The 13693-nt window shown below is 30.0% G+C and overlaps 1 protein-coding gene across 1 annotated transcript; it reads left to right on the forward strand.

Moving 5' to 3' along the window:
- Nucleotides 1–9073: 9073 nt before the first annotated feature.
- On the forward strand, nucleotides 9074–12816 carry LOC122592635 (probable glycerol-3-phosphate acyltransferase 8). Its single transcript, XM_043764918.1, has 3 exons — nucleotides 9074–9394; nucleotides 9662–10015; nucleotides 11736–12816. The coding sequence occupies exons 1-3, from the start codon at nucleotides 9110–9112 to the stop codon at nucleotides 12609–12611; spliced, it is 1515 nt and encodes a 504-aa protein (XP_043620853.1). The 5' UTR covers nucleotides 9074–9109; the 3' UTR covers nucleotides 12612–12816.
- Nucleotides 12817–13693: the final 877 nt, after the last annotated feature.

Consider the following 13693-nt stretch of genomic DNA (forward strand, 5'->3'; position numbering starts at 1 on the left):
CCCTTGGATGAAAAAATTTATTAAATTGTAACCTTATGATCAAAAGGTGACATCATATGCGTTATTTAGCATAATTTAATAATTAATCAATACTTTAATAATTAATAATGAAAATAACTAATATATAGTGGACAACTACTAATTAAATTCAACCCCGTTTAATACTTTCACATTTTCTTCAATTCATTCAATATTCTTTTAATCTTAATTCATTAAAATGTCATGTAACACATATATTATAAAAATTCAAATCATTCATATTTCCTTCTCATATAACATATACCCTAACTACAAAAATATATTTCTACACAACTTGCCTATCTACCAATATATATAACAATGTCTTAAATTCATTCATAAATAAATAAGAATTTTTAAATGATCCATCTTTGATTTAGAACCATTAGATCAAATTTCATTATTTCATCCCGATTATATAACAATATTAATATTTATACTTTATATGATTAGTCAGAATATATCTCTCTTACATATATACTTTTATGTTATGTCATCCGATCAATACTATATACTTCGACAACAAAACTTTAAAATTTGTTTAGCTTTGTCCTCATGTATATTTTTTATACTAAAAATTATATATATATGCCATAAATATATTATCCTATTTATGTTTTTTATGATTTATTAATCAAACTATTTTTTATTTCAAAATTTACATTGTTTAATTTTGGAAGCTTTTATTATATATATCATATAATATTATTGTTATATCCTATTCTTAGATCTAAATTACACATATGTGTATCAGATGAAACTTTGACTAATTTCAAAAAATCACCAATAATCAACCTCACAAATATGAAAATAAGACTCAAACTCAGTGAGTCTAATCAATATTAAAGATCTTACTAATGGACATTCAGCCCTTGTATTATATGTTATATATTGATTTATTGCTATTTTAATATTTTTATTACATTTTATCACCAAGTATTGTTTTAAAATGAATCGTTTTAAATCTACCAATATATCATATAGCATCTTATATAAAAAACGATTTTAAATTCACTTTTAAAAACTGGAAGCCATTTGATAATTTTTAATATGAAAATGCAAAAAACTGGTGTAATATTTGACTTAAATTTTGTAACTGACATTTTTAATCTCTAGAAATATTCTCTTATTTTATTTAGTCTATTTCATATCATAGATCTCAACTCTACAAAAATCCCTATTCATACATACAAATCTCTATCTACCTATTTATATATAAAAACAAAGGGTTATAAGAAAACCTTTATGTTCAGATTTTGCAATTTTTTAAAAATTATTTACTATATCACATGTTTTTTTTAAGTTCGTCCACATATAAAATGTCGTATCGATAATTAAATTGTTTTAGAATATTTCATGACTATTATTTTCTCATATAAGTATATTTCAAAAGTATAACAAAAAGTTATGGTAAACTTGTCATCAAATATATGTATATGCTATTAAAAAAACAACTATTCAAAATGTCATGTTGAAAAAAACAACTATTCAAAATGTCATGTTGCTTTACTAAATGTCATGTTACTTTATTAAATAGATATACATATTCTAAACTTAAATTAATAGTTAAATATTTGATTTTGTATAAATACGGAAATAATATGTTTGTGAAAGATTTATTGTTACACTAAATAAATATGTTTCATCTAAATTTATTTTTAATCGTTATTATACATATATAAAACCAACATATTCTACTAACTGTGTATAATAAAATCCATTTTCAAACAATAAAATCATCATTTTTAGCAGACAACATCTAAATTTAATTTTACACCATCATTATATAAAGATATTTTATTTTATACATATTGTATTAACAATCTTCGTTACAAAATTTTTTAATAATAATATGTCTTACCAATAACTATTAGTTATATTATTATAAAAATTTATTATGTTTATCTCGCGTATTATGCGGGAAAATAACCTAGTTATCTATTACTTTCAAGTAACAAATTAATAACATCCTTCTCTTTTTGTTCATTAATATTATTTATAATCTCCATAATAGAATTTTTATACAACATAAACTTTTAAAAGAACTACATTACACCTTTACAATTTAGAATTAAAACAAAATTAAAGTTTTACGTGAGATATAAAAATTTTAATCTAAAAAGAATACTAAAAAAGATTAACGATATTGATAGTAATTCTTTCGTGAGTTTATCTTTTTTTAATTACTTCAATATCTTTATCCATTATGCTTGAATGCTTAAATGCTTACTCTTCTTAAAGTTAAAAAATAACTTACCGGCATGTCAAGATTTTAAATGATATAGTCTATAAGTTCGGTTACATAGTAAAAGGACCTTTGCGTTCATTTGGAGCATATATGAATGCTGATGTGATTTAAATACATAAAAATTGGATCTTTATTTTAAAAAAAAAGTGAATGGTTGTCAAAACTTTATAACTGGAATCGGGAGATGAAATATCATAAGACTTGAATAAGAAAATTCTAATTCTAATTAGACAGTAGAGACACGGAGTTTGTTGCTTACTTACAGTCTTACAGAGTTGCAGACTTGCAGATAGACGGAACCCAATAACCCATATATTTTGAACTATGGACTATAAGCCACGAGGCCCATTAAAGTTTTGACCATAGGAAAGTGCGTGACTCACTGATTTGAGTCTTGGGGTGAGGAGTAACACAAAATTACAAATCGATGGTTTGTGGCTTTGTATAGGGTCTGTTTTTTTATTTTTTTTTAAATTATTAAATGACTGAATTGATAAGTGACTTAATGTATAAATAACGTTTATATGAATTAATTTAATATAGTTGTTTTTTTTATTAAGTAAAAAACAAACACTTTTAATAACTTAATGGATTAAGTATCTTTGATTAAATCATGATTGATTTTATTAAGTCCCAAACAAACACCACCTAACTTATTTATGTCTTTTCATTTTCTTAATTAGACTATCTCCAACCTTGCATTTAAACCCATTGCATCTCCGTGTTTGAAGTTTTAATAGATGTGAACTTAAAATACATTAGATGAAAAACTTGTATACGTACGAAAATACGATGAATAATTAAGTATACTACATTACTTTGAAGTTAATAAAATAAAGTACATAGATGGTTTAAAACGAGAGAGAGCACAATGTTAAAAATAGTTTATAGTACCCTTTTATTTTATTCACAAAATATATGAAATAAGTAAATTATATAAGTATATGACATTAGGATAGTTTCTGTAAGAGAAATACTAGAGATACAGACAACTTACAATGAATTTTTACAAATTGAGTTGTCACAAATAAGATAAGGTGAGAGAATGATGAAAAAAGTAAAGTTTGAAATCTAATTAGTCCACGCTTTATTACATCTATAATATAACTAAAAAATGAGGTTGGGGTACACTTGGCACCCCTAATCCATCTTCTTGAGTCTAATCTTCTCTCCTAATTAATCTTCTAATTTTTTTAATATTAATTTAAATTAATTTACACTTTTTGGTTTTTCATCACCAATTTACACTTTAACCCCAATCTAAAACAATTAATTTACACTTTTTAGTTTCCTATCATCAATTTACACTTTAACCCATTTTAAAATAATTAACTTACACTTCTTGATTTTCCATCACCAATTTACACTTTAACTTAATTTATATTTAATTATACTTATATATATATAATTTACACTTTTAGAATATAAGAAACTGTAAATTTTTTATTTAACTAAAGTTGAAAAAAAAGGGGTAAACTGAAATCAATATTTATATGGAGTTAATTTTCGTATGTTTCTTCGTTGGACGGATAATTTTTGGAGTATTTTGACCGATGAAGTGACTATTCAGCTAACAAATTTTCAAGTTGATTTCGGTATATCTATTTAATATATTTGAATTCCAATTTTTTAGCTTTGATTAATATATTTTAAGACTACCCGTCTATTGGACGGACCTGACCACTAGTATGTTTATAAAGATTTGTTTGTAATTAATTTGTATATCTGAAATTGCTCTTTCCGTGAACCTCTTTATAGATTAAGTTTGTCATCTAATGATACATAGAAAGTGTTACAAACTTAGAACCGTATAAGCATTAATTAACTTAAGATGGAAAAAAGACATGGAACATGAATTGTAATACCAACAATTGTTTAATTCACCAAAAATCCTTATCTATATTTATTCCATTATTCACACAACAATTAGTATGATTTCGACATACCATTAGATATTGTTTCTTTTAAATTAGAAAAGTAATAGTTTGCAAAATAAGATTATGTAAAGGTACCGCTACCATTAGGTTTGCCTTTATTATGTAAAGGAACAACAATCCAAAATAAGATATGGTTTGCAAAACTACGTAAGATATAAATCATTGCTATCATGTTCAGTTTAATACTCGTAGTTAAGAGGCATACATGTTTTTACTCGATATAAAATAAGAGAATTTTATTGTGATGTTATTTTATTACTTCTAGCCAACAGAGATAAGACATAAAGAAGACTAAATGAAATACAAAGTTGCGATTGGTTAGTAGTAGTCAAGCTATCTTCTTTTTTTTTTAAAATTACAAACTTAAAGTTCCTAACTTCTAACTTGCTTGTCTTTCCTTATAAAACTAAGAGTGATCGACATGAATTGTTCTTGTGGTTTGTCTAAAAAGTCTGGCTTCGTCCTTTAACTTTAAAACTGTTTGAGACAATTCTTTATAGACAGAAAATGATCATGTTTCATCCTTTTTGCTAAGAGATGTTAACTTAACCCCTCACGTGCATTCCACGTGAGATTATTTTCGTATTTTCCATTTTGAAAGGAGCATCATTGATAATTCAACCAGAAACCTCAAGATCTTTAATTTAGATCAATTTCCATTTTACACATATAAATATGGTTGTACGTATAGGTTTCTGTTTGCAATCAAAACTTGCAGTCAAACTTAATTCCATATTGCACACTTGCAATGTGAACAAATGATTTTTTTTTTTACTTCCAAATTTACACACATAAACATGCTCATCTTCTCACCATCTGTACAAGTTTGCCATATCAAGATATGAATATTGAATAATCAATAGCTTTTATCATCATCTAATTCCGTCTTGGATTCATATAGATCTGGATATAGAAATCGATTTGGATTTTAAACCCACTGCGATTCACACTACCGCCGCACAAAAATCAATTTCTGATGAAACGGACGGGGTTATCATTGATGATTTTAAACATACTGCGATTCACACCACCTCCGCACAACGGCCGCCACCATCGGAAAACAACCGCCACCACAATCAGAAAAGAAAATACGATTGTTTGATATCAATATGGATTTTATAGAAAAAGAAGGCAATAGATCTATCATTCCGCCACCATCGGAAAAGAAAATACGATAGTTTGATGTTTTCCGGCGAAGGGTTTGCCACGGTGGTGATGTTTTACGACAAAAAGGGGGCTGTCGCTAGTGATTGCTTGTTACTTTTGGAAATATATAAAATTAGTTTGAAAGGGTGAAGTGGTGATATGGATGTGGTGGCCATTTGCTGGTGAGTTGATTTGGGGAGAGTTTGGGGGGGGGGGGGGTGGTTCTGATTAAATGGATGAAAATTGTGATTAAAAGGATGAAATTTGTGTGTACATGTATATAATTGTATATTATGTATAATTTTAGAGCTTCAGGCAAAAGAAGATGAAAATATAAAGATATCACTTGTAGTCCTTCAAAGGTGGAATTACCATAATACCCTCACGTGAAATGCACGTGAGGTAGTTAACAGGTTCAGACTGACGCCGGTTATCGAAAAGGATGAAACATGATCATTTTCCGTCTATAAAGGATTGTCTTAGACAATTTTAAAGTTAAAGGACGAAACCAGACTTTTTGGGCAAACCACAAGGACGATTTGTGTCGATCACTCTAAAACTAATATATATATATATATATATATGAAAGGATATAATGAGGAACTGCAATAAAACTACTAAAGTATAAGAAAATAATTTCACTATATACATATATTTTAAATATATCAATCTGCCCAATTTTCTTATTAAAATTTTCATAAAAATCCAACAAAATATCTAAAGATTCTTTCTACCGCATAGATATTATCAAAATCATAATGAGATTCTTAGGTTCTTTATAAGATTTATAAGTTTTTTATGTGATTTTGAAGTTTTTCATGCAACTTATAGATTCTTTATGCGATTTATAAGTTGTTTATGCGATTTATAAGTTCTTTATGCGATTTACAAATTTACTATGCGATTTACAGGTTCATTATACGATTTATAGGTAATTTATGCGATTTGTAGGTTCTTTATATAATTTTCAGTTCTCATTGCGATTTATAGGTTCTTTATGCAATTTTCAGTTCTTTATACAACTTATAGGTTATTTTAGTTCTTTATGAGATTGGTATGTATGTGTATCTTTTTAGTCTATTTTGTGATTCTTTTTCCACGCCTACAAGGCTACAACAATTTTTTTCTGAACAATCAGTCGGTATATAACAGTTACGAGTATTATTAGTAGAGAGAAAAACTTTAAGAGTACATTTAATTTTAGATTATCAATCCGACCGATCCATCGACCGACCTGTCAAGTGCGCGTCCCCACTAGAAAAAAAAATAAAACTTACGTATATGAGATATCAACAACTGTACACAAACATATTGTATGATTGATTGTATCCATTCACAGAAAATTAAAACAAATATTTTAATAATTATTACAGCGTTTATTTTTGCCGAGTATATATTTACTTCGTATCTGAATTCTAAAACTAATATGGTACTTACATTATTATAAACCACCAGTTTTATTCAAATAATATATAATTGAAATTTGCGAAACCTAATAAAACGGTTCACCAACTTCTATATCGTCCTATCAATTTAATCATTAAATGTGTTATTCAATTTTTAGTTTATAGTCAAAGATTTAACTAAAATTTCACACGACACGAAATTTACTTGCATTTTTGGTGTAAACGTGGTTTTTACATATTAAGGTGTACGTCCTAACGTCTACAAATAAAGTTTCAAGTTTGAATATATCTGTTTAGGTAAATATTTTAAAGTCATCAATTAAGTAAATAACTTGAAAACGACCATAGGTTATATAAGTCAAAAATACGATCTCTTGATAATCAAATACAGTAAAACCTCATCATATCTCATATGTGTACCGTATAGAGTTAAACATAATTTTCGTTAACTAGCTTGCCCGATTCCGTAGATTATATAATGTCTATGGTGTCACGGAACATTCAAGCCCGTAAGTCTTTTCTATTATATATATAGATAATGGAAATAAACAAGCGTGACGCAAGGCAAAGAAAATATATAAACAGGTGATCGATCAAATAGTTGATCAACTACGGTCGGTGTTCACTAAAAAAATCTTACTTTTGAGAACTCATACACGTATATAACAAGTTTTCTATCGTGCATATCCAAAAGGATTTTCAAAACACAAAATATACATCAAGTTGACAATCGCTTTTAATTAATTCACAAACGTGAAACTAACCAAAACAAAGCTAATACAATTAACAACGGTATTAACTAAATTAACATTAACAACGTATTATAAAACATATACGTACTAATAAAATAAGATAATGATCATAAAACTAAATTATAGTAGCCCATTGGACTCCGATGCTCTGTGTTTCTTCGTCCAACCACTCAAGTTATTTTGTATTAAAATTTTCGAGTGTTATTTTTAAAATATTAAGATCGGTTTAATTTCGTTTTGAAATTATCCAAATTTTATCCTTTCAAAATGGCATTTACTATCTACTATCCTATTATTTAACATGGAGATGTTCTTTTTTTAAACTTGTTGCAAATAATTAAAAATATAATTACATTTTCTAACTGTAAACTTTACAACTAATTTTTATGAGAAAATCATACAAAACTCGATCATGTTTTTAATACCGGTAAAAACTTTTATCTCCGTAAAATCGTACAAAACGTTTTACAACTAATTATTATTGGAAAATCATACAAAACTCGATCATGTTTTGAATCCCGGTAAAAACTTATATCCTGGTAAAATCGTACAAAACCTTTTACATATTACTTTTGGTCGTGACAGATGGGTCTGGCGGAGGTATTTAATTTTTTCTTTTTTTTTTTGTTAAAGTTGTGAATAATTTGCTCCGAAAACATGATTATAGCGACATATATGTTATGAGGTGGTCCAAATGGGTGACAAAAGTGCAATATTTTTATATGGAGAGTGTCGATTTTCTGAATACCCACTATAGAGGCGCTCGGGGCAAGATATTGTGGCTTTGATAATGAAGATTGTGGTTTATGTGCGAACGAGAAGGAGACCTTTGAGCATCTGCCTTTGGGTATCTAGCTAGTTTAAGATTGGTGAGGCAAGTTTAATCTTTTGTTCTTTTTTACTTCTATTAAAGACTTACTAGCTAGAAATTGAGAACTTTGTTGGGTTTCGAAGGAATGCCAAAGAGATTTTCAAAGAATTTGTGTTTGTTACTGGTTGGTATAATGGTATACATGTGGAAAGCTAGGAATAGTCTTATCTTCAAAGGAACAAAGATTTGTAAAAAGAAGATTTATTTGGAACTAGCTAGAGCAAGAAAGAATAACACAAGTTGGGAAGATCAGGCTAAATTATGTTTGTATATCTCATGTAATTGTATCGTTTTTGACTACTTTATTTTTTGTGTGAGGCGTCCGTTACGAATAAAAGTAACTTTTTAAATAAAAATTGCCGATTGTCAATAGAATCACGATTTTGTCTACAACTGTAATATAAACCTTCTCTTGTTAACTTTCAAAAAGGAAAAAAACTTCATTTGCTATAGAGTAGTACAATTATATGGAGTGAAAGTCAAAAGTCAAACTAGCTAGTCAAAACTTCCTCAACAATGTAATTAAACCGCTCAACTACTTAAAAGGACAATTTCGTCACTACCTTTACCACCCCGCCAAAACTGAAAACTTCCCACCTATAAATCCACTTATTCAGTGGCATATTCGTCATTTCAACACATTCCCCCACATTTAAAACCACCACCATCTCTCCGTTTCATTACACATTTTTTTTTAGAGAGAGAAATTCATTCCATAAAACAGTAAAAAAATGTCGTTACCGAAACCGGAATTCAATAACAAGAAGTTTCCGCCGATCGAAAAATGCGATATCTCCGTCGTTAGTCATCGATCCGTTGCGGCGGATCTCGACGGAACTTTGTTGAAAGCGAGTTCTGCTTTTCCTTACTACATGCTTGTAGCGATTGAGGCCGGCAGTCTCCTGCGCGGCCTCATTCTGTTACTTTCGTTTCCGATCGTCGCGATTGCTTATATTTTTGTCTCGGAAGCTTTAGCTATCCAGATGTTGATATTCATATCGTTCTCAGGACTCAAGGTTAGTAATTACAGTAATTAATTAATACTGTAATTAAATACGTTAATACGTATCTTATTTACCAAAAATGTTACTAATATACTTTAATTAATTTAATACGTTTATATTTTTCGCAATAGAGGACGTATTTATGAATATATATATGCGGAAAAAGTAGGAAGTTATTACGAGTACTATTTACTTATAGTAGTTAATATAGAATTAACAATATTAGATTTTCTATTATTAATATATAATAGAAATAATATGTATATTGTGTATGTATAGGTGAAGGATATTGAGTTGGCGTCACGAGCTGTTCTGCCGCGATTTTACGCGGCAGATGTGAGGAGTGATAGTTATGAAGTGTTTGATAAGTGTGAAAGGAAAGTGGTTGTGACGGCGAATCCGACGGTGATGGTGGATGCGTTTGTCAAGGATTATCTGGGAGGGGAGAAGGTGTTGGGGACTGAGATTGAGGTGAACCACAAAACCGGAAAAGCGACTGGGTTTGTCAAGGAGCCTGGTGTTTTGGTTGGGAAATGGAAGAAGATTGCCATTCTCAAGGAGTTTGGTGACGATTCTCCGGATATCGGACTCGGTGATCGGAAATCGGATCACGATTTCATGTCTGTTTGCAAGGTTAGTTCATCCATTTGATTAATTATTATAGCTTATTGTTACTATATATGTTTGTTTTGAGATATTTTATTAATGTTAATTTGTGTATGTATGTAATTTGTGGAGGAGATTTGTTAGTTTAAGTATTTGATGATATGATCATATCCTTACTTGAAATATATTCAATTATATTGATAGACATTTGTTAATTTGTGTATGTATGTAATTTGTGTAAATAATTTGGAGGAGATTTGTTAATTTGTGTATGTATGTAATGTGTGTAAGTAACTTGGAGGAGATTTGTTAGTTTAAGTATTTGATATGATCATATCCTTACCTAATATAGATTCAATTAAATTGATACACATATGTAAAGTCAGCACAAAAGATTAACAAGTCAACACAAAAGATTAACTTAGAACTTAATGATTATTTGAGTCAATTTTTTCCATTTTAGTATGATATTTTCGGTTTATAAGGATTTTTCGAGTTAATCAAGAATTAATCGATTAGCCTTAAGACAAAAGTAAAACTACTTTTCCGTAATTAGTAAATAATGATACAAGCATAATACGGTTTTAGATTCTTGATGCAGCTATCTATTTGGCAAAAATATGGTTGGTCTTTGTGTGGATCATTCAAAATATATATGTAAATAATGATATAATAAACGGTCTTTGAGAACACAGTCAGACTGAAAGGGTGGTTCAGTAGTAATGTATGTATCTTAATCTTGATTATGTCTTTGTTAGTATCAAATGAGGCAAAAGTTTAGTAAGGGTTAAGTAGTTAACAGAAAGGCTGAAAGGGTCACATCTCACATGTGGAAGGGATAATGTACCATAATAGTGAAAATTAATACAGTACCATTCTAGCATTTACTATAATTAAATTTTGCCAGAAAGTTACAGTATATATGAGGCCAATGATAACAGAAAGTTTTATTGTGTCTGTTTCTATATGCATATCCATTCATTCAAAATCTGCATACCAGTATGTCAATATCTTTTCATTAGTAAAGTGTCATCTCACATGTCTCCATTTCCAAAATTTGCTCAATTTTATATGTCATGTTCATTTCCAAAATTTACTCTATATGTAAATTCCCTTTGATGTATTAAAATTGCTAACTGATATAGAAAGCTAGAATTTACATCTTGCCATATTATACCAAAGCACTATAAAAGGAGTATCCTGAAATGTATGAAAAGATAATCTTTGAAATATCATGTAATTCATTGAATACTGACCCTGAATAAAACTAAAGTAAATATTGTGACTTGTGAGGCAGACTGGCAGAGGTAAAGACTGGGTATTTTATAAGCTTTTTGCTAAACTGATCTGTATTTGCGGTGCATTATTGAGTCAATGACATATGTATATGTTTTTCAAACTACGCACATTTATTTGTGAAGCAATATACATTTAGAATTGTGGTTGGAGGTTTAATAATAAATAACATCATGTAGAGTTGGGTGAACTGCTAGTAAGTAGAATAATGAAGGAATTTAAGAGGATGGTGTAAGATCATTGTTTAATATACTAGCTAGCCCGTTGAAAGATTTTGGACCACTTCCATGCCTTCTTTACAGATTCCACGTGGTAGTCCCTTCGAAATAAAGTCTATTCTCTATGGGTCATTTATGACTTCAATATGTGTTAGGTGGCCCACACTTGAATTAAAGTTGGTCTTATTTAGCACAAATTGTTTGGTTTTATCTAAAGATTTTGCAAATTGCAGGAAGGTTTTATGGTTCCAAAAGACAAATCTGCAAGCATAGTCTCGCCCGATCGCCTTAAGACCCGATTGATCTTCCATGATGGTCGACTAGTTCAGAGGCCCGACCCGTTTAATGCTTTGATCACCTTTATCTGGCTGCCATTTGGGTTCATTCTGTCACTTATCCGTGTTTACTTCAATCTTCCATTGCCTGAACGAATTGTGCGTTACACTTATGGTATGCTTGGAATCAAGCTGGTAATTCGTGGGAACCCACCTCCTGCCCCATCTCCAGGGACCCCAGGAAATCTATATGTCTGCAATCACCGTACAGCTCTTGACCCGATAATCATTGCCATTGCTCTTGGACGAAAACCATTCTGTGTCACATATAGTGTAAGCAAACTCTCAAGATTCATGTCTCCAATACCAGCTATTGCTTTGACCCGTGACCGAGAAGCAGATGCTGCCCGCATCAAAGAATTGCTGCAAAAAGGTGATCTGGTGGTCTGCCCAGAAGGGACCACTTGTCGTGAGCCTTTCTTGTTACGTTTCAGTGCCTTGTTTGCGGAATTAAGTGATAGGATTGTCCCCGTGGCTATGAACCTTAAACAGAACATGTTCCATGGAACAACAGTTCGTGGTGTTAAATTCTGGGACCCATATTTCTTTTTCATGAATCCAAGTCCCACGTATGAGATCACATTCCTTGAGCGTTTGCCTGAGGAAATGACGGTAAAGGGAGGCGGAAAAACTTCATTCGAGGTAGCGAATCATGTGCAGAAAGTATTGGGGGGTGTATTAGGATTTGAATGCACCAATTTGACAAGGAAAGACAAGTATTTGTTGCTTGGTGGGAATGATGGGAAGGTGGAGTCAATGTATGGCAAGAAATGAGAATGATCCAATTTTTAGTTAGTCAAGAAAACTGGTGGTTATTGACTACGTACTTGTTTACTGGGTGATTCTTATATTTGAATTTGCTCATGAAAAACTCTCTTTAGATTCTTTTAACTGTGATGAATATTCCTTTGCGTATTACTATATGTTAATTTGTTCATCTATCATCTTTGAGCAAATAAAAATTGGATATTTTTTTCTATAATGCTCTATTGACAGTGGCTCTTGTCAGTGTGAATCTCATTTAACTATATATTAACAAATCGCATGTCGTATGAACAAGTGACTATAAGTCGACTATGATGCACCAAAACTCAAAAAAATATCTGTATTTGTTTCTGAAACTCCATGGAAATGTTTTCGCGTACGAAACACATATGAAACGTTCCCTTATTTTCTATAGATACCGAAACGTTTCTTTGAAGTTTTCATACGGTTTATAATTAATATCAAGATTTTAATAGACTTTTTCTATTCTCCAAACCCAAACAGGTTAATATTATATACAATTTGATCAACATTAATTTTTTTCTATTCCAAAACCAATTATTAAACACTAAACATTCAATGATTGATCACTGATCAAGCATGTATTATACAATTATACATAATCTCTCAAGTCTCAAGTATTTCTCTATAAAAATTGATATAATTTATATTTGTATATTTTTTTTATTGCCGTACCCGTATCCTTGATTTTTCAGTTTTGCCGATCCCCGTTCCCGTATCGTTCACGTACCCCTTTATCGTACCCGTTTCGGTGCTACATTATAAGACTTTTTCTCGTACCCGTTTCGGTGCTACATTATAAGACTTCTTCAGACTTCTTCTATAAGACTATTTCCAGTCATTAATTAGTCGGCAATACATATTAAGAGAAAATCCAAAAAAAAAAGAAAGAAAGAATGAAAACATATCTTTTCTTGCTTGATGAACTAAAATTAAAAAGAGAAATGACCAACACTAAAAAAATATCCTATAGTTTATAAGATAAGGTGTATGTTAGAGTGATGCATTGAAACAACACTAAAAAAAACAAAAATTGCCTATTGCCGTCTTTTTCGGGTTTTGAGCCTCAA

Source organism: Erigeron canadensis, chromosome 3 (assembly GCF_010389155.1).
Source record: "Erigeron canadensis isolate Cc75 chromosome 3, C_canadensis_v1, whole genome shotgun sequence".
Taxonomy (NCBI): Eukaryota; Viridiplantae; Streptophyta; class Magnoliopsida; order Asterales; family Asteraceae; genus Erigeron; species Erigeron canadensis.